The sequence below is a fragment of the Panthera leo genome, chromosome E1 (genome assembly GCF_018350215.1).
Source record: "Panthera leo isolate Ple1 chromosome E1, P.leo_Ple1_pat1.1, whole genome shotgun sequence".
NCBI lineage: Eukaryota > Metazoa > Chordata > Mammalia > Carnivora > Felidae > Panthera > Panthera leo.
Window position 1 is genome coordinate 28,369,780 of NC_056692.1, and position 21,114 is coordinate 28,390,893.

General features: G+C 44.5%; 2 protein-coding genes across 2 annotated transcripts; both read right to left on the minus strand.

The window, feature by feature from the left end:
* Nucleotides 1-7,423: 7,423 nt before the first annotated feature.
* LOC122206538 (olfactory receptor 4D2) lies at nt 7,424-8,869 on the minus strand. Its single transcript, XM_042915840.1, has one exon. The coding sequence runs from the start codon at nt 8,867-8,869 to the stop codon at nt 7,934-7,936; it is 936 nt and encodes a 311-aa protein (XP_042771774.1). The 3' UTR covers nt 7,424-7,933.
* A 9,498-nt stretch (nt 8,870-18,367) lies between these two features.
* Nucleotides 18,368-20,511, minus strand: LOC122206474 (olfactory receptor 4D2-like). Its single transcript, XM_042915684.1, has one exon. It carries the CDS (start codon nt 20,509-20,511, stop codon nt 19,576-19,578), a length of 936 nt encoding a protein of 311 aa, XP_042771618.1. The 3' UTR covers nt 18,368-19,575.
* Nucleotides 20,512-21,114: the final 603 nt, after the last annotated feature.

A 21,114-nucleotide genomic window follows, 5' to 3' on the forward strand; every position in this document is an offset into this window, starting at 1 on the left:
GGTTGGAGCCCTCACCCCCACCTCATCAACCCTCCCAGGCCCACCTCCTGAGTCTGATTGTAGCATTCACCAGCAACGGGGCCTCTGTTAGCCCCAAAGGGCCGAGGTCTCCACTGTCCTGGGGAAGCCTGTCCAGAGGGAAGGGGACTCAAGGTCCAGGGGCACCACAGGTTCCCCCAGACCCAAGCACTTCCCCCTCCTTTGCCCTCCTCCTTGGCTGTGCAGAGGGATATCACCTGGGACAGTGCCCTCACAGGGCTGGGCCAGGATGAGTGTAGCTAAGACCCCTGCCAGGGCTAGGAACAGCTTCCTCTCTGCCGTGAGACCCCAGCCACAGTGGGGTAAGGGATTGACACCCACATCCTGCACGTAGGTGGGTCCCCTGCTTCCTTCTCACCTGGAGATCCCCAAACTGACCTCTCACCTCCTCCTCTTTTCTGGAAGTAGCTGGGAAGGGACTTTTATATCCTGTCCTAGGGTGAGGGAGGGGAAGTCCAGCCTCTTGAGGTGGAGCTCTGGAACTTCCCTCTGATCTTCAGTGGACTTGTGAGACTGAACCCCCAGCCCCCTTTGCTACTGAGCTCACTGATGTGTTTCTCCCAAGGCATAAGGCAGCGCCTGGAACAGGCATTGCTCAGTGTGTATTTGCTGGAAGATTGAGGGGCAGCAAGCCTCAGAAGATTGGGCCCAGTCCTGACACTAAGTAGTTGTACGATCTTGGGCAAGTCACTTCCCCTCTCCAGGCCTGTTTCCACATCCCTAAAATGGGACTTAGGCCAGAACTTTGGAAAGGCTCCTCTCCTCCCCCGGCAGAAATTGGGTCTGCCTTACTCTTGTATCTCCCCAGACCCCTCAGCACAAGGTTTGGCATTCAGCAGGTGCTCAATGAATGTTTACTGAGTGCATGAAAAACCTCAGGTCAGTGACTAGGCCCCTCCCCCTTACTCCCTATCCCTGCCAGCTCTAAGATGCCAGGAGAGGGTGAGGTGATGGCTGAGGCAGTGCTGAGCCCTGAAAATTAAAGGGTTGCATCATGGGGCCATCGGGGGAGACAATGAGATGTCACCGGAAACACACCAGCAGAGCGATGGTGGCAGGCCTCCATGCAAGCAGAGGTCCTGTCCTGGGCTCAGTGCTCCTGCGCGGGCTTCCTCGGCGCACATCAGCGGCAGGCTCAAGCTGAGTAGGGGGCCTAGGTCTGGATCGGCTCTGTCACTACCTGTGTGACCCCAGCCGGGCCTCCAATTCCACATCAGAAGGGTGGAAGGCCCCCAAGGGCCACGCCTTCTCACAACCAGGCCTTTCCTCCCATGTGTCCTCCGCTAGGCGCAGATCGTCCTTGGCTCCCCCACATCCTACTCCACCTGCAGAGCACATTAGCTGCTGCTTAGCTCCAGGATCGTCGTCCCACCCCACCCCACTCTCCACCCCCGCGCCCCACAGCCTGTCTGTCCTTGTTCCTGCCCCAGGGCCATCCCTTCCTCAGTATCAACCGGCACCTGCTCCAAGAGTCCTTGCCCCCAGCCCTCCTGTCCCCATGCCCTACCTAAACCCAGTCTCCGGCCTCTGCAGCCCCTGCCTCCCACCTCAGCGGCCCTCCTCTACCCCCCAGTGGCCCCAAGGTTGCCCAGTGGCAACCTCGAGTATCTGGTACCAGGAGCAGATTGTTTTTTGATAGCCCCTCTTTTACATAATGAAAAAAGTAATGATAATGGTTGGAAATGTGTGAAAGTTCTCTTAGTAAACTTTTTAAAAAAATGTTTTATTTATTTTTGAGAGAAAGAGAGCAGGGAAGGAGCAGAGAGAGAGGGAGACACAGAATCTGAAACAGGCTCCAGGCTCTGAGCTGTCAGCACAGAGCCCAACGCAGGGCTCGAACCCACGAACCATGAGATCATGACCTGAGCCGAAGCTGCATGCTTAACTGACTGAACTACCCAGGCGCCCCTCTCTTAGTAAACTTTTAAAAAATATTTTTAAAATATAAAAAGGAAAAAAGTATTGGATTAATACTTTTTAATTATGTGACTATGTTTTACATAAAGGGGAGGGGCACCTGGGTGGCTCAGTCGGTTAAGTGTGTGACTCTTGATTTCAGCTCAGGTCATGATCTTGAAGTTCATGAGATCAGAGCCCCAGGTGGGGCTGTGCACTGGTGTGGAGCCTGCTTGGGATTCTCTCTCTTCCTCTCCCTCTACCCCTCCCCTATTCGTGTGCGCACGCTCTCTCCCAAAATAAATAAATAAGCATTTAAAAATTAATAAATAAATAAAGGAGAAAAACTACCTACAAATTGGTGTTTTTAATATAATATTTAATATATTCTTATAGTTTCTGGTGATTTTTGTTTTATTTTAAAATAAACAATTTGGAATTTTAAAAGAAGAATACATTTCAATGGTAAAGATACTCAAATTCAGTACACCATTCATCTATGAAGTAAAATTTCCGTTTAAGAACATTGTACTTCGCAGTTGTTTTTTTTTTTTAATTTTTTTTTTTCAACGTTTTTTTAATTTATTTTTTGGGACAGAGAGAGACAGAGCATGAACGGGGGAGGGGCAGAGAGAGAGGGAGACACAGAATCGGAAACAGGCTCCAGGCTCCGAGCCATCAGCCCAGAGCCTGACGCGGGGCTCGAACTCACGGACCACGAGATCGTGACCTGGCTGAAGTCGGACGCTTAACCGACTGCGCCACCCAGGCGCCCCTGTACTTCGCAGTTTATACTCTGTTTCACGGTCTTAAATTTTATACACAACTGATAACTCCAAATGGTCACATAAAGTGATGGAACTGAAGGAACCCAAGTTCTGTCTCTTCATCTTTGCAATCACCGTGTTCTCACTGCTGTATCAAACCAACTATTTACAAGCAAGAATATGCAATGCTACAGGGGATGGCAGGCATCAAGTGCAACAGCAGCCACAGCCCCATGGCTCTGAACCTTTAGAATTGCTTTCTTTATGTACATCTGGACAGTGATAATGGTTCTGAATGCAATGGGCATTCTGAATACAATGGGCACAGGATCATTCCAGAAGAGATGCAGCCAGATGCTCCCTCAATGCTCCTCCTCACCACAGCCTTATCACTGAAGGCCTATGGCGTTGGTGGATACTCTCCAGGACCAGAAGGTCAGAGAGGTCTGCTGTTAAGGAACAATATTTACAATATTATATGTTCATTTATTCTTTGAACAAATATTTGTGGAGAGCCTTCACATTCTAGGTCCTGTGCTAGGCACTGGGGTTAGGGTGGTGAGCAAAAACAGGCATCGAACAGGGGAGAGACATGAAACAAACATCGGCCCCTGCAGGTTTGAGGGAGAAGCCCGAGGTACATCCTCATATAAATGCAAAAGGGTACTCCTATATCCTTGTGTTGGGAGACTTGCCCAAGGTAACAGATACTTAGTGCAGGAACTTGAACTTGAATCCAGCTCTCTTTTCTCCAACTCAAATTTTCACCACCCTCTACCAGGTCTGACCTCTATAACTCATCCTCTGTCCAACAGCCAACATGACCTTTTTAAAATATAAATTAAGTCATGCTACCACCCCGCCTCCCATCCAAACCTTCCAAAGATTCACTGCACTCAGAATAAAATTCAAACTCTCTCATCATCTGGCTCTTATCTACACATCAATAGTAACTTAAGAATATATCCACATGCGGAGAAACGGGAAACCTCTTGCACTGTTGGTGGGAATGCAAATTGGTGCAGCCACTCTGGAAAACAGTGTGGAGGTTCCTCAGAAAATTAAAAATAGACCTACCCTATGACCCAGCAATAGCACTGCTAGGAATTTACCCAAGGGATACAGGAGTGCTGATGCATAGGGGCGCTTGTACCCCAATGTTTATAGCAGCACTCTCAACAATAGCCAAATTATGGAAAGAGCCTAAATGTCCATCAACTGATGAATGGATAAAGAAATTGTGGTTTATATACACAATGGAGTACTACATGGCAATGAGAAAGAATGAAATATGGCCCTTTGTAGCAACGTGGATGGAACTGGAGAGTGTGATGCTAAGTGAAATAAGCCATACAGAGAAAGACAGATACCATATGTTTTCACTCTTATGTGGATCCTGAGAAACTTAACAGAAACCCATGGAGGAGGGGAAGGAAAAAAAAAAAAAAAGAGGTTAGAGTGGGAGAGAGCCAAAGCATAAGAGACCCTTAAAAACTGAGAACAAACTGAGGGTTGATGGGGGGTGGGAGGGCGGGGAGGGTGGGTGATGGGTATTGAGGAGGGCACCTTTTGGGATGAGCACTGGGTGTTGTATGGAAACCAATTTGACAATAAATTTCATATATTGAAAAAAAAATAAAAACAACAAAACACTTAAAAAAAAGAATATATCCACAAATTCTTTGACCCTCCTCATTCAAAAGATAGAGTTTAAGTCCCCCCTTTGAATGGGGGCTATACTTGGTGGCTCACTTCATCTAACAGAATGTGGTAGAAGTGATGCTCATTGACTTTTGAGACTAGCCACGTGAGCTTCCACCTGTCTCTCTCCCCCAGGACATATGTCCTTGGAACCCAGCTACTAGGTTGTGAGAGAGCCCAGGCCACACGGAGAGACCAGTCCACTGCCCCACCTATGTACTCAGCTGATACCAACATCAATAGCCAGACATGTCGGGTGAATGAAAGTCAAGCGATTCCACCCCTCACCTTTGAGTCTTCCAGCCGAGGCCCAAGAAGCAGAGATAGGATGTCTGTGCTGTGCCCTGCTAGAACTCCTGGCCCATGGATCTCATGAGAGATAACATATGACTACTTGTAAGCTGCTAGGTTTGGGATTGTTATGCAGTAGTAGATAATTAATACATCATCTTAGAGCTCACTTCCTACCAAGATCCTCTTTGTTCACCACATTCCTATTATAGTCTCTTTTCTTCTTCCTTTGGCCACCAAGTTCATTCTTACCTCAGGACCTTGCTATTTCATTCTATCTGGAATGCTTGCCCATCACCCAGATCTTGAACTGACTGACTCCTCATTATCCAGATCTTTGTTCAAATATCCCCTCCTCAGAGATACCTTCCCCCACCACATCTTACTATATACTGCCCACCTTACCAGACACATTGCTCCATGCCTTTCCTTCATAGGTTTTGTTCCTGAAATTATTTATGTGTCCATTTATTACTCATCTGTCCCTTCACACTTCTTCCTTCCTCTTTCCAGCACCTCCTGTGGGGAGGATGAAAGGAGCAAATGATGTGTCTTTTTCTTATGAGAGCTCTCACTGCAAAGCAGTAGGTGTCCTGGTTTTTGTAGCTTCTTTGTCAATTCACAGCATGGGGCAAGCCCAAGGGCCTGTGGGCCCCATTTTCATGTTCTTGAGGGGGGCTGCAAGGGGCTCCCTGGGCAGATTCCCTGTCATGGGAGACAGGGCTACAGCTCAAACTCGTCTTTCCCCCTTGGCCTTCACCTCAGTGGTCTCCCCATAACCTTGCTGTTTTATTGACATCAGTACAGAATCAGAGAAAGCATGAAGTTCTCTCTTTCCACTGCATACACTCTCCTCCTTCATAAGGTCTCTGGTCTTCTCCCTTCTCTAGTTCTAATTATGTCTCCCACTTTCCCAGGGTCCTGCCTGTATATCACACACACACACACACACACACACACACACACACACACACACCAGGTTTATGAAAGGCAGGGTGGTGGGAATAACCCACTTGGCAGGGAGAATTTTAGCTCCAACATTGTCTAGAGTTGCCCAGGCATGGTACTTTTTGAAGCACCTTTAGTCAGTTTTATTATTGTTTTAAATTCTCCACAGAAAAAGATCCCTCTATGGCCTGCACAGGCACCCTCTGCCCTTTCCTTGGTATTTCCCTGCATCCATGAGATGCAGGAGATATGCCTGTACATGGCTGTCCAGGCAGGCATCATAGTCTTTGGTGCCTCAGCTGCTTCCTCTCCTGCTTTCAGTTCTCTCTGCATCCCAGCTCCCCCAGCGACTGCTGATGGCTTCTCCTGGATCAGCCACTGCTGCTGCCACATGTGTCCTCTGAGAATGTCCTGCTTCCCCAGGACGCTGCCCTCTCTCCCCTCAGTTCAGCCAAGACAAAGACAGTTTCCCTAAGAACCTGGGGTAAAAAGGACAAGTAGAACAGAAAAACTAAATTGGAAAGCACTCAATGAATACTTATTTAATGGATGAATAAACACATGAATGTCTAGACATAACTAATTACAAGTTCCTTGGATGGTGTCATTTAAAGGGTATCCTCCTTGTGCCTTTCATGGCAGATATATCTATGGGGGAGTCTGTCTACCCACATGCTCTTTCTCTGGGAACAAACTTCACCCACAATTCTCGCTGAAGGGATGGACCTTGATGGTCATGCTTCTGTCACATGATATTCACATCCCCTCAGCCATATGGGACATGTGGCCCAACCTCAGCCAATCAGATTATTTTCATAGGGTTTTGGAATTGGAACCTGAGACACTGAGCTAGTTGATTGCAGAAAGCAGAATGGGAAAGTCAGGTTTTCAGGCTGAGGCTCCCATCTGAGCCATATATAAGGTGACCGCATTAGGAGGGAGGGAGGGAAAAGAGGAGAGACCAGCTGTGTCAGTCCTGACAGCTTCTTATACCCACAATATGCAACTTCAGAGAGAACTTTAAACCTCCTCTTTTTATTGAAAGTTGTCGGGGTTGCAACCCCTTGCAACTCTAACCATAACCTATTTCTTCTCTTTAACTCTGTCTAACAACCTGATCCCAAAGCCCCAGTGTGATAGTGAAGGAAAGATATGATGGGTGCATGGCAATGAGGTTTAGGAAGAGAGGAAGCAAGGAACACCAGTGAACTGGGGATGGAGGGAAAGCCCAGATGGATGTAAAGACTGAACTGGCAGAAATCAATGCAGGGAGGTAGAGAAGGAAAAAGGGATGGGGATAAAGAGAAACAGAGAGCCAGCAAACTGTTACAGAGCACTGTCTATGCATAAAGTACTGCAGCAGGCCCCAAATGTATCTTTACAAAAATGAATGAATGAACAAATGAATGGATCTTCCCATTCCTGTTTGCAAGAAGTGTTGAGTCTGAAAATGGGGTTTAGTGGGTAGATGGCAGGCTCTGATGGTAGTCAGAGTCGTCAGACACACCCCTGTATTTATACTCACTCGTGAGCATGTTGCATGGCCCTCTGGAATTCAGCTCCCACCCTCTCCATGCCTCCCTCACCACACTGAGGAATCGCCACCAAACACTTCCAAAACATCACTCAACCCATGAAAAAATATATGTCAGGAATAATCATAACAATGACAATAACCCTCACATAGGTTCTATGTAAGGTTGATAAAATATTCTTATACACGTTTTGGATCTTATAACAAATCTTTGAGATTATTGGGACAGATATTGCTTTATGCCAGTTTGGTGAGGAGGAATCCATGAGTTCAAGAGAGGCCAGGTAGCTTATCCAAGGTCAGCAGTCTGGTAACATATGGGTCAAGGGCTCCCAAGCTAAGGCTATGTCTTCAAGGTCTGTGCTTTCTCTAACACTCTGGACACAGGTCAAGAGGGGTGCTGGGAAGAGAAGTCAAAACACATAAACTAGAAGTGCCTTCGCTGGGGGAAATGCCCTCATCACAAGAGGAAACGATCCCCCAAGAAGGGGGAAAGAAGGGTGTAGCTTTCCAGAGTCATGAGAACACTTCTCAATGAGCAGGGGTTTTAGAAACCTGGCACAAACCTTAGCCACCAAAGGGGACTTTTCCCTTTTTCCCAAAAATCTGAGTCAGTTGCTTAGTTTCAAAACTCACTCACTTCTATGATGACCTCCACAACATATGCACAAGCTATGAAGACAGCCAGCAGACACAGTAGCTTTCCCTCCATTTTACAAATGGAAAACAAAGCCAGAGAGAAGTGACCCACTCATTGTCACTCCTTTTTACAAACCAGCCGGCGCCTCCCTAGTCTCTTCACTGCTGCCTGCACCTCCTGGTTCCTCAGGGTGTAGATCATGGGGTTGAGCATGGGGGTCATGACCGTGTGGCTGATGGACACAGCCTTGTCCATGGAGAAGGGGGTGAAGGGCCGGGCATAGAGGTAAATGCTTGGAATGAAAACCATAGACACCACGACAATGTGGGTGGTGCAAGTGGAAGCTGCCTTCCTCCTCGCCTGCCCAGAGTGGGACCTCAGCATCACCAGGATGACTGAGTAGGAGGTCAGGAGGAGAAAGAACCAGATGACATCCAGCAGCCCACTGTTGGAGATCATGAGGAACTCCAGGAGGGTGGTGTCAGTGCAGGCAAGTCTCAGCACTTGTGGGACATCACAGTAGAAGTTATCCAGGATGTTGGGGCCACAGAAGGGCAATGGGAGCATCAGAGCCAGTTGGGCAATGGAATGGACGAATCCTCCTATCCAGCTAGCCACCACAAGTCCCACACAGAGCTGTGTGTTCATGATGGTCACATAGTGGAGGGGTCGGGAGATGGCAACAAGGCGGTCATAGGCCATGACTGAGAGGAAGAAGACCATGGCGCCTCCCAGAAAGTGGAAGAAGAAGATCTGGGCCATGCAGCCCTGGTAGGAGATGGTCTTCTTCTCAGAGAGGAAGTCCACCAGCATCTTTGGGGCAGTGACAGAGGAGAAACAGAGGTCTAAGACAGCCAGATTTCGGAGCAGAAAGTACATGGGTGTGTGGAGCCGTGTGTCTGAGGTCACCGTGACCATGATGAGGAGGTTTCCCACGACAGTGGTGGTGTAGACAATCAGGAATACCAGAAACAGGAAAAGCTGGAGCTCTCGAGTCTGTGAGAGTCCCAGGAAGACAAATTCTGATACCCACGTGAGGTTCCCTTGTTCCATGGCAATTTTCTCCATACACCTAAAGAAAAGGAACCACAGGAACCACAGGAACCACAGGATGCATGAAGTTACCACTTGTCTATTTAGTGCTCTGGAGCTCAGAACTGAGTTGTCCAGGTCTATATGATGGGCATCGTATGTGTAGCCCATATCACTAGGTGCTGATGAAATGGGCTTATCTCTAGAGAGTTTACAGGTTGGTGCTATAATATACATTCATAAGATATCTTAACGCCATCCAGAGACATATCAACCTGCCTTTCAAAGACAGTGGTAGGGAGACAGTTGGAGTCCAACAGAATATCAGTCAAATATCAAGTTTTCCATTTCCTTAAGATTTGACTTTGATTAAGTTTACTTAATCTCTCTGGGTCTATCTGATTATCTGAAAGTTAGGAATAAAAATACTTTATGGCCTCTTCAGATGGCTGAAGTAGAATGATACATACAAAGTTTCTAGAATAGTGCCTGGAAATAAATGGTAATCACTCTCTGTGTAGCCTCCTCCTCTAAAGACACCCTTCCTTCTTCCCAAAGACATTTTTCTTTAGTCACTTTTCACACAATATTGACCACATCATCATGTTAATGAACTTTTTATATTGTCTGTTTTTCCTCCACAATTCAACCATGTCATCTTACAGACAGATGGTCTCAATTTCACAATATATTTGTGTCCCTCAGTCCCCATCCACGCTCACAGTCGGTACTTAATAAGTGCCAGATGTTGCCTGCTGGGTGGGTGAGTAGGGTATGCAGGTTTGTGCAGAGGAGCCCATGGAAGAGCCCATGGAGACATGATTGAACACCTGGGATATCTGGTCTCCCCCACCCCCTAGCATAGGTGTTCCCTTACTTGGTGAGGCTCCCCAGAACATATGTGGACACAAGAGGCAGAGGGATAAGGGACTTTCATGACATCAAGTAATAGGTGACGGATATATTGTTTGAAGAAGACTCCGCTCTTCTGAAAGGACAGCAATTTCAGAAGAGGGTACTGAATCCAGAGGTAGAGGAGAAAGGAAAATATTACAGGAAAAGAAATGGAAATCGATGAAGAATTAAGGGTAGATGAAGAGGAAGGGCAAGGGGAGGAACAGAGCAGGTGAAGGAAGGGGAAATAGGAAGGCAGTGGGCCGGGGAGGGAACGGGGCCAAAGCTGGAGAAGGTGATGGAGGTGGAAAGGTCAACGGAAACAGGGTTAGGGGGGCCTCAGTCTCCCATCCTCTCTCACCTGCCTGTGCAATCCAGTATCTATTAGAGAGCTTTCTCTTTGAATTGCTCACGCCCATTTGCTTTCCCTCAAGTCCACCTTCCGCACAGTACCGCTCACTAGCATTCCTTAGGAGCCACATTGAATACTTTTTGTAGATCATGTCAGAGGGGAAATACATACCTGCATATGCACACACACCATCCACTCAGCATGTCATACGAGCTGTCGAAATGAAGCCTCCTTCTGCCTTCCTAATCAGTATCTCTGCATCTGATGAACCACTGTCTCTAATGGATTGTAGTTTCTCAAACATGCCACGTATTTGCTTATTTCCATGTTTGTTTCCTAGAATCTTGTTTCCCACCTTCTCAGCCTTAGAAACTACCCACTCAGACATCACCTTCTCTGCCACTTATTTCACCAACTCTCTCCTGCAGAACTACTATTTCTCAGCTTCTTATAATATTTTTTAAAATACCTCGGTCATAGGTTTATCATCACTCATTTGTTCCATCTTCTGTCAACCAAGTATATTATAATTTCAATATCTCAGTAACCCTAGAACTTGGAACAACAACTCTGATATGGCACATGCTCAATAAATGTTGTCAAATTAATGTCTCAAGTAGGCAACTGATTATGTGGAGAAGTTTTGAGTGATTTTACTTATCCCCTGCCTGTACCTCCTAAGGCCCCCTCTACGCCCAGTTGCTAAATTGACTAGGTTTTACATGCAACCCGAAGCCACTGTTTTAACAGCACATTCCCCCTGAATTACTTCCTGAGGCTCTCCTAACGCTTTAGACTTAGCTACCTTCAAGTCTATGTCACCTGTTTATTCTGCCCACCCTCTAGCAGGTGTTTTCAAGAACCCAACTACTGCTGACCTATTGGTAGGTGAGGAAACCCTCAGTCTCTCACCTTTCCTCAGCCCAGAATGGGAGAAGAGAGTTCAGGTTTTACATCTTTCTGGGGGGGTTCTTTCCATGTCCCTTTGCAGCTTCCTGGTGCCAGCCCATACCCCCATGCACACTCATGGGTGTGACCCTGGGGAAGAGGGCATAATCTCAGGGAGAAACTATTGGGCTCAGGAAGTAGAGCTGGAATGATTCCCACTGGGGACAAGGGAGCAATGGGAGTTGTTAAAAAGTTGCTAAGTCTCTCAAAAACACTAGTTGAGAGGTCTGCCTTGAGGGCAAAACAAAAACAAAAACAAAAACCCTACCAAAGACATTGAAAATTGTAGAGATTCATGAAATATAGAATTAGGAGGACAGAGTCTCTGCAAAAGAATTAACATGTCTGAGACTTTTGGAAGGACCCATTTCATAGAGCAGTGGTTCACACACTCGAGCATGCATTAGAATCACCTGCAGGGTGCACTGAAACTCAGCCCGCACAGAGTGTCTGATTGAGTAGGTCTTGTGGGCGCCTGAGAACTGGCATTTCTGACAAGCTTTCAGATGATTCTGATGCTGCTTCTCTGGGGCCGCAGTCTGAGAACGACTTACCTCAGGTTTGTCAGCACATGGACAGTTCTCCCTCACAGCATCACCAACACGACCAGTTTGATATATTAAAAAAAAATTTATTTGATATTTATCTTAAAAATAATTTTAATTGATCTTAACTTGGGCAATTCATAGGTGGAAAAATGTTTGTATACCACCTTGGAAACTGAAACCCTGTAAACTTTGTGGGGTTCTTTTTGCCAACCAGACCACAAAGTTGATTCCCCATCCATATCCAATTCTATTGGGCCTTCTATAAAATTCTAGTACTCTTTATTACTCAGTAAGATCTTTCCTTTCATACAAGGACTAGTACAGGAAGTGCATATATTTTCTTATTATGACGAACTGGTCAGAATTGGAATTGCCTGGCTTCCTAAATTTGGTGCACTATGGAAACTTTGATTTCTTAGATAGAATCTCTCTGTTCCACATGAAGTTTCCAAGTTGGTCTGAGTTCTTTCAGTACAAATATTTATACTTAATAAAATGAAGTCCCTCTAGCATATAGAAACACTATGCAAAGCTTTGGTTTCTTCCAACATACAAGAGCTATAAACTTAAAAAGCTATTTCTTCCCAAAATTTAGAGCTATACTCCATTTTAAAATCCAGCTGCTTATAAAAATAGCCTGTGTTAATGCTGGAAAAGGGAATAGCCTTTATCAATCTCACTAACTATCAGATGTCACTAACTATAAGATAATTCACAGTAACTAATTAAATTACCTAGATTAAATCCTTATGATTCTGATTTACCTCTCAGTGAGAAAGCCCATGTATGTTCTAGTTTATATATTTCTCCTCTCAAGGCACATAAATGTCTGTAAAATGTCTCCTAAACCACATGTCAACCCCAAAGTTGATTCCTCCGTGTGAGATTATGGATGATTTATCTGTTTTAAAATTGATTACACTGTGGCTTATTGCTTTGGAGTTTTGTAGCTGGCCTATTTTGAAAATTCGGTAAATGTTTGTTAGCACAAGTGGAAGTTATCCTTGAAGAGCAGGAGAGCACAGAGAGCATGTCTGGGTCCACCTCTCTGCCCAGTGCTGGGGACACAAATATAAGGCATACAGTTTGCTTTCAACGAACTCACAGTCAAGTGGGGAAAACAGGCTCAGAAACACATAAATGCACTCACATCAAGGAGGAAACAGCTCTATCAAGGAAGGACTCAAAGGTTAAAGGACTGAGCACCTAGCCATGCCTGGGAGAGAAGGGAAAGCTTCCCAGAGGAGGGGACATTTGAACAAAGGGACGGTTCATGCATGTAGGCAGAAGTGTGTTTCTGGCAGGAAGAACAGAGGCCCAGGGATGAAATGGCACAGCATCTACTCCAGGAACCCCGAGCACCTCAGCAAGGCCAGAGCACAGGGCAAGTGGTGGGGGATGAGGGAGGAGAGGAGGCAGGGATCAGACTCTGGAGAGCTTGGAAGAACCAGGTTAATGAATTTAGATTTATCTAACAGGACATGAGAAGCCAGTGGAGAGCATGATGCAGGAGAGTGACCTACAGATGAAGGCCTCCACAGCCACAGGGGGAAGGAGATGAGAGGGTGGATGGAACAGACATGGGGGAGCTGTTCCTCCATTTCTTCACACCCCATCTTGTTTCAGCAAAGACTTAACCAGGGCAGTAAGGGCCTGTAACTTTGCCTGTGTCCTCGACTCATCCCATCCCAGCTTCAAAACACTTAAAGATGTGAGGAGAGTGAAGGGAAGAGAGGATAAAGGAAAGGAGATGGGAGATATGAAAAGAAGGAGGAGGGGGCATCTGGGTGACTTTGGCTCATCTCATGATCTTGTGGTTGGTGAGTTCAAGCCCCGCATTGGTCTCTGTGCTGACAGCTCAGAGCCTGGAGCCTGCTTTGGATTCTGTGTCTCCCTCTTTCTCTGACCCTCTCCCACTGCACTCTGTCTCTCCCTCAAACATAAATAAACATTAAAAATTTTTTTTAATTAAAAAAATTAAAAAAAACAAAAACAAAAGAAAAGGAGGAGAGAAAAAGGTGATTCAGAAAAATCAGGGAGTCAAAGCCAATGAGCCAGGTGGGGCCATGGCCCAATGATATCAAGACACCACCTGAGTGACTCTGTGATGCTCTTGGCCTTTCCCTCATGAGCCAAGATGGACTCCATGGCTTCAATAATCATGTGTGTCCTCACACACTCTCATTCAAAGGCTAGAGGGAAGCAAAGGGGTGTGGGACAGTTTATTTTTCCTCCTACATCTCTGGCCTTTAATCATGGAGGAAAAATCTTTCCCAAAAGCTCTCTGGAAAACACACTTTTTGTAGTATTTGTCATTCCTGGATCACATGAACATGTGATCCTAGCTTTAAAGTGTTCTGGCAAAGTGAACACCTATGAGAGGGACAACCAAGGGAGAAGTGGCTGGGGATGACTGTTGGGTAGGCACCCAAGAGCAATGTTATATTCATATAAAGCACCTAGGAACAGGAATGAACATAATGGGCCAGAGGCAAAAGGATCTTGACAATGATGCAAAGTCTCTCTTACACAAGAAAATTCGTAATAGCAGAGGTCACAAACTCAGATGTGAGTAATGTACTTGAGAGAGGGATGTCAGGTAGGAATCTTTCTATACTAAGAGGTACTGAGGCTCATCACCCCAGTGCAAAATTCTCGCATCTAAGCCAAAGACAGAAAATCAAGATTTTTTTTCCTTTGGAGAAAAAGCTCTGGAAAAATAGACCTTTATGTGTTGTCACTTGGGGGTTCTTCAGGGGTTCTACCTGAACCCCTGAAGTGAAATCTACACTATACATAGAGGTACCAATTAGCATTGTATTGCCTTACTCTTAAATGCAGATAATCGAAGATCACCAGGAGTTTAAGGAAGACCACCAACAGAAAGGGCAAACGCAAAATAAATGGAAAAATAAATGAGAAGAAAAAATAAATGGCCTGGGAAGCAGAAGAAAACTTTTTTTAATCTCCAGTTTATATAATTAGCATCCTTTGAGAGAAGCAAGAAGGTAGAGTAGCCATAACATAAGAACAGGATGGCATGGACAAAAGTCACAGAACAAAGAAGAGTTCTTGGAAATTAAAATGTGTTGACAGGAATGAAAACTGTAATAGCAGAATTTGAAAATAGAGTTGAGAAAATCCCTTCTGAATGTAGAATGAAAACATATTTCGAATGGGGTGTCCATAGGATGTGACCCAGTATGGGCTGTCAGAGCCTGGGTGTCCCCTCCTGGGACCTGCTCATTGTGGGTGTTAAAGCAAGGTGAGGAGAACATCACTCAGTGCAAGGAATCAAAGCTTCAAAGGGATGAGGTGCGTGTTCATGCAGGGGTTCAGTCTGACACCAGGACTTGGAGACCAAGCAGGGCGAGGAGGATGTCCACATGGGGGACATTATGAGGTGAGATTTTTGGAGCATGAGTAGTGTAAGAAACTGACTGAGTTGGGGGGCTGGCCTGCAGTGTGATACCAAAGCCCAAGTGCAGTAAGGAAATGGATCTGGTATGGGCAGTGGGTTGTATAGAGGGAGATAAATTAAATAAATTAATAAATTAAGGATAGAGTGATGGCAGAGTGGGGAACTCCCAGGACTCATCCCTCCAAAGAAACATTGAAAAGATGTATATACCAAAGAATAGAATTGAGAGTCCAGGAATAAATTCATACATTTATAGTCAATTGATTTATTTTTTATTTTTATTTATTTATTTATTTATTTATTTTACAGTCAATTGATTTTCAAAGAACTCTTCAATGGGGGAAAATAGTCTCTTCAATGAATGGCATGAGGACAAGTGGATATCCACACAAAAAAGAATAAAGTTGGATTGCTACCTTATACCATATACAAAAATTAACTCGAGGGGCGCCTGGGTGGCTCAGTAGGTTAAGCGTCTGACTCTTGATTCAGCTCAGGTCATAATCTCACAGTTCATGAGTTCAAGCCCTGCATCAGCTCCCTGCTGACAGTGTGGAGACTGCTTGGGATTCTCTCTCTCCCTCTCTCTCTGCCCCTTTCTGGCTCATGCTCATGCTCCCTCTCTCTCAAAAATAAATGAATAAACTTAAAAAAAATCAAAAAAGACCTAAATATAAGAGCTAAAGTTATAAAGCTCTTAGAAAACTAGAGTAAATCTTCATGACCCTGGCTAAATCAGTGAGCACTCCCAGCACCCAGATAGTGACCCGTAAACACCATTCTTCACCAAAATTGCTTTTGGCAGGACTGTTTAGAGAAATACTTGATTCCAGAGCCAGAACAGGAAAATATAAGATAAGCATGTGCATGACACTGTGCCAGAAAGTAAGGATGTGCTTGAAAAAGCACCTTGAAGAGACTCCAACTGGCCAACTCTGGGACAAATTAGTAACAGATTATAACTCAATTGATTAAAAAAAAGGAAAATACAAGTCCACACAGATAGAAATAAACAAAAGAATAAACTGCAAGTTTGATAAAGAACCAGATATTGACATAGTCTCAAAGTACCTCCTCACAAAATATTTACTATTTTTCAAGAGAAAATGATAACAAAGATGAGAATCCTAACAAACACCTCCTCAGTCAAGTAATCGAAGTGATAGGGCATTAGTAATGAGACAAAGCAACATCAATCGCACCTCATAACATGCAATAAGAACACACAGCATGGCTTCTGGGATGTCCTTGAAAGAGTGACCAAAATGCATCACCTGAAGCTAATCACCCGAAATATCAGCCAAATCCAAATTAAAGGACATTCTACAGAATCACTGGCCTGTAATCTTTGAAAGTGCCAAGATAACCAAATTCAAGAAGCTCTTCCAGATTCGAGATGTCTAAAAAGACACAACAACTAAATGCAACATGTGATTTGGATCCAGCTTCTCTTTCTAGATGACTTTACTGTGATATTTGGCAAAACTGGAATAGAGGCTGAAAACTGGATTCTAGCAACATATTGTTACTGCAACAGTGTTGATGACTGTGTGGCAGTATCATAGGAAAACATCTTTGCAGAAAATGCATGTTCAAGTATTAAGGAATGGTGAGCATCAGATCGGCTACCGATCCTCAAGCTTTCAGGAAAAAACAGTCCTTCTACTACACTTGCAACTTTTCTATAAATCTCAGATTTTTCAAGAAGTTAAAATTTGTTTAAGTTAAGATAAAAGAAATATGTAGAATATCTTTCTGTCCTCTGGGTAAGAAGCAATTTTTTTTTTAAATTAGAGATCAATGAGTTCATATTGAAATGAAAGACTAATATATCCAACTACAGTAAAATTAACACCACAGACAGAGACAAATCACAAACTGGGAGAAGGTATTGTATATAACATAACCAACAATTGATCAGTAATCAAATTATGTGAGAATTCCCACATTCACTAGAAAAAGTTAAGAGAAAAATTAACGAAAGGCATTCACAGGAAAAGTGAAAGCAATAAAAACATGGAAAGAACCATTAGGGAGGAGAGAAATGCAAATGATTACAGACTACAGAGAAAATATTTTTTACCCATGAAACTGGCAAAAATTAAGATGTTTCAGAATATCAACTGCTAGAAGGATGTGAATTGGTGGGAACACTTAGACACCGCTTATGGACGTGTAATTTGGTACAACAGTTTTGGAAAACAATTTGGCACCGTTTTGTAAAGTTTTGTTTTTGAAGATCTTAAAACCTAGCATTTCCATCTCTCTCTCTCTCTCTCTCTCTCTCACTCTCCTTTTATAGAAAGAGCAAGAGTGGGGGCGCCTGGGTGGCGCAGTCGGTTAAGCGTCCGACTTCAGCCAGGTCACGATCTCGCGGTCTGTGAGTTCGAGCCCGCGGGGCTCTGGGCTGATGGCTCGGAGCCTGGAGCCTGTTTCCGATTCTGTGTCTCCCTCTCTCTCTCTGCCCCTCCCCCGTTCATGCTCTGTCTCTCTCTGTCCCAAAAATAAATAAAAAACGTTGAAAAAAAAATTAAAAAAAAAAAAAAAAGAGCAAGAGTGGAGGAGAGGGGCAGAGGAAGAGAAAGAATCCTAAGCAGGCTCCACACTCAACTCAGGGCCCAACACAGGGCCTGATCCCAGAACCCTGGGATCATGACCTGAGCCAAAATCTAAAGTCAGGACGCTCAACCGACTGAGCCACCCAGGCGTCCCAGCAATTCTATCTCAAGGTATAGCCCATAGCTCCTCAACATGGCAACTGGAGACAAATAAGGCAATATTCAAAATAGCACTGTTTTCAATAGCAAAACAAACAAACAAACAAACCTGGAAACAACCCAAATAAGCTTAAAAATATAATGTTGAGTGGAAAAAGAAGTAAATCCAAGAATATTATGTCCAGTAGGATATTTTCAGAAAGCTCAAAATAAAACAAAACAGAATCAGTATATTTACTGATTATGTAAAAACGTGATAAAAGTGTTTTTGTAAGCAATAGGATGGCAAATGCAAAATTCAAGAAAACAGTTTCACTGGGGAGGAGAGAGTGAATGTGAGGCAGAAGACCCTGTGGGTAGGTATAAGTTACTGGTAACTTCTATTTCTTAAATCAAGTAGTCTTTCTAGGAGCTCTCATAATGCTATAATGTTCTAGAACTTACATGTATTTTACACATAATCCTTTGTTTGTAACAATCATTATTCTACACTGAAAATGTAATGCAGAAATAATCTGGACATTCATGATATTTTCAAATTTGAAAATAAAATAAAATCATCAAAAAAAGACTGGAAGAAAAAATATTTACATGGTTTCCCCAATGTTTTCTCACATGATTTTTTATTTGATTCTTATAATAAATTTGGGAGGTTTGGAGGTCAGATAATAATTTAAGCAAATTTATTGAAGAAGAAGTCACGAGGCCAAGAGAGGTCAAGTGGTTCATCCCAGGTCATCATCAGTTTGGTAAGTTATGGGTTAGAGATTTTCATTTAAAGCTTAACCTCTAAGTCTTGTGCTATTTCCACCAATCCAGACTCACACCAAAACAGAGTATTGGAAAAAGGGGTCAAAATAAAGAAAATACAATGCTCTTATGGAGAAATGGTGTCATAATAACAGGAAACTGTCCACCAAGAAGGCAGAAATGTGTGAGAGTGTGGCTTTCCAGAACGTTCCTATGAGAATATATCTTACTGTCATAGAAGAGTTCAAATCATCCATCACAAATAAAAATAAGAATATTTCCTTGAAGACATGCCCCTGAATTTATGCTCACTCTCTGTTCTCTGTTTCATTCATGGGCATGCTGCATGGCCCTCCGAAGTTCAGCTCCCACCCTCTCCATGCCTCCCTCACCACACTGAGGAATCACCACCAAACACTTCCAAAACACCGCTCAACCCATGAAAAAATATATGTCAGGAATAATCATAACAATGACAATAACCCTCACATAGGTTCTATGTAAGGTTGATAAAATATTCTTATACACGTTTTGGATCTTATAACGAATCTGTGAGATTATTGGAACAGATATTGCTTTATGCCAGTTTGGTGAGGAGGAATCCATGAGTTCAAGAGAGGCCAGGTAGCTTATCCAAGGTCAGCAGTCTGGTAACATATGGGTCAAGGGCTCCCAAGCTAAGGCTATGTCTTCAAGGTCTGTGCTTTCTCTAACACTCTGGACACAGGTCAAGAGGGGTGCTGGGAAGAGAAGTCAAAACACATAAACTAGAAGTGCCTTCGCTGGGGGAAATGCCCTCATCACAAGAGGAAACGATCCCCCAAGAAGGGGGAAAGAAGGGTGTAGCTTTCCAGAGTCATGAGAACACTTCTCAATGAGCAGGGGTTTTAGAAACCTGGCACAAACCTTAGCCACCAAAGGGGACTTTTCCCTTTTTCCCAAAAATCTGAGTCAGTTGCTTAGTTTCAAAACTCACTCACTTCTATGATGACCTCCACAACATATGCACAAGCTATGAAGACAGCCAGCAGACACAGTAGCTTTCCCTCCATTTTACAAATGGAAAACAAAGCCAGAGAGAAGTGACCCACTCATTGTCACTCCCTTTTACAAACCAGCCAGCGCCTCCCTAGTCTCTTCACTGCTGCCTGCACCTCCTGGTTCCTCAGGGTGTAGATCATGGGGTTGAGCATGGGGGTCATGACCGTGTGGCTGATGGACACAGCCTTGTCCATGGAGAAGGGGGTGAAGGGCCGGGCATAGAGGTAAATGCTTGGAATGAAAACCATAGACACCACGACAATGTGGGTGGTGCAAGTGGAAGCTGCCTTCCTCCTCGCCTGCCCAGAGTGGGACCTCAGCATCACCAGGATGACTGAGTAAGAGGTCAGGAGGAGAAAGAACCAGATGACATCCAGCAGCCCACTGTTGGAGATCATGAGGAACTCCAGGAGGGTGGTGTCAGTGCAAGCAAGTCTCAGCACTTGTGGGACATCACAGTAGAAGTTATCCAGGATGTTGGGGCCACAGAAGGGCAATGGGAGCATCAGAGCCAGTTGGGCAATGGAATGGACGAAACCTACCATCCAGGCTGTCACCACTAGTGCCACACAGAGCTGTGTGTTCATGATGGTCACATAGTGGAGGGGTCGGGAGATGGCAACAAGGCGGTCATAGGCCATGACTGAGAGGAAGAAGACCATGGCGCCTCCCAGAAAGTGGAAGAAGAAGATCTGGGCCATGCAGCCCTGGTAGGAGATGGTCTTCTTCTCAGAGAGGAAGTCCACCAGCATCTTTGGGGCAGTGACAGAGGAGAAACAGAGGTCTAAGACAGCCAGATTTCGGAGCAGAAAGTACATGGGTGTGTGGAGCCGTGTGTCTGAGGTCACCGTGACCATGATGAGGAGGTTTCCCATGACAGTGGTGGTGTAGACAATCAGGAATACCAGAAACAGGAAAAGCTGGAGCTCTCGAGTCTGTGAGAGTCCCAGGAAGACAAATTCTGATACCCACGTGAGATTCCCTGGTTCCATGGCATCTCATCCATACACCTAAGGAAAATGAACCATAGGTATACATGCATGAAGTCACTTTTAGTGCTCAGGGCTCAGAGTTGTCCAGCTCCAGATGATGGAGCCTCATGTGTAGACCATATCACTAGGTGCTGATGAAATTGGCTTGTCTGTGGAGAGTTTACAAGTTGGTGCTGTCATATGCATTCATGACATATCTTTAAAGACATCCAGAGACATATGCAACCTGCCTTTCAAAGATTCCATGTGATACAATTGTAGAGAGATAGGTGGAGTCCAACAGAACATCAGTAAAATTTCAGGGCTTCTGCCTCCTTGAGATTTGACCTTGATTAAGCTACTTCATCTCTCTGGGTCTCAGTTTCCATATCTGCAATATAGGAATTAAAACATCATCTTTATAGAATTGTCTAGGGGATTAAATAAAATAACACATGAAGTTCCTGGAACAGTGCTGGAAATAAATCACTCTGGCAATCACTCTTTTCTGGGTAGTTTCCTCCTCTAAATACATCCTCCCTTCTGCCAGTGTCAATACATTTTTCTAGCAATCATTTTTCATGCAACATTTAACCCATCCTCATTTTAATGGACTGTTCCTGT

Bases quoted from the DNA above. Each gene is read 5' to 3' on its own strand.
- LOC122206538 (XM_042915840.1), bottom strand. From the start codon at position 8,869: ATGGAACAAGGGAACCTCACGTGGGTATCAGAATTTGTCTTCCTGGGA.
- LOC122206474 (XM_042915684.1), bottom strand. From the start codon at position 20,511: ATGGAACCAGGGAATCTCACGTGGGTATCAGAATTTGTCTTCCTGGGA.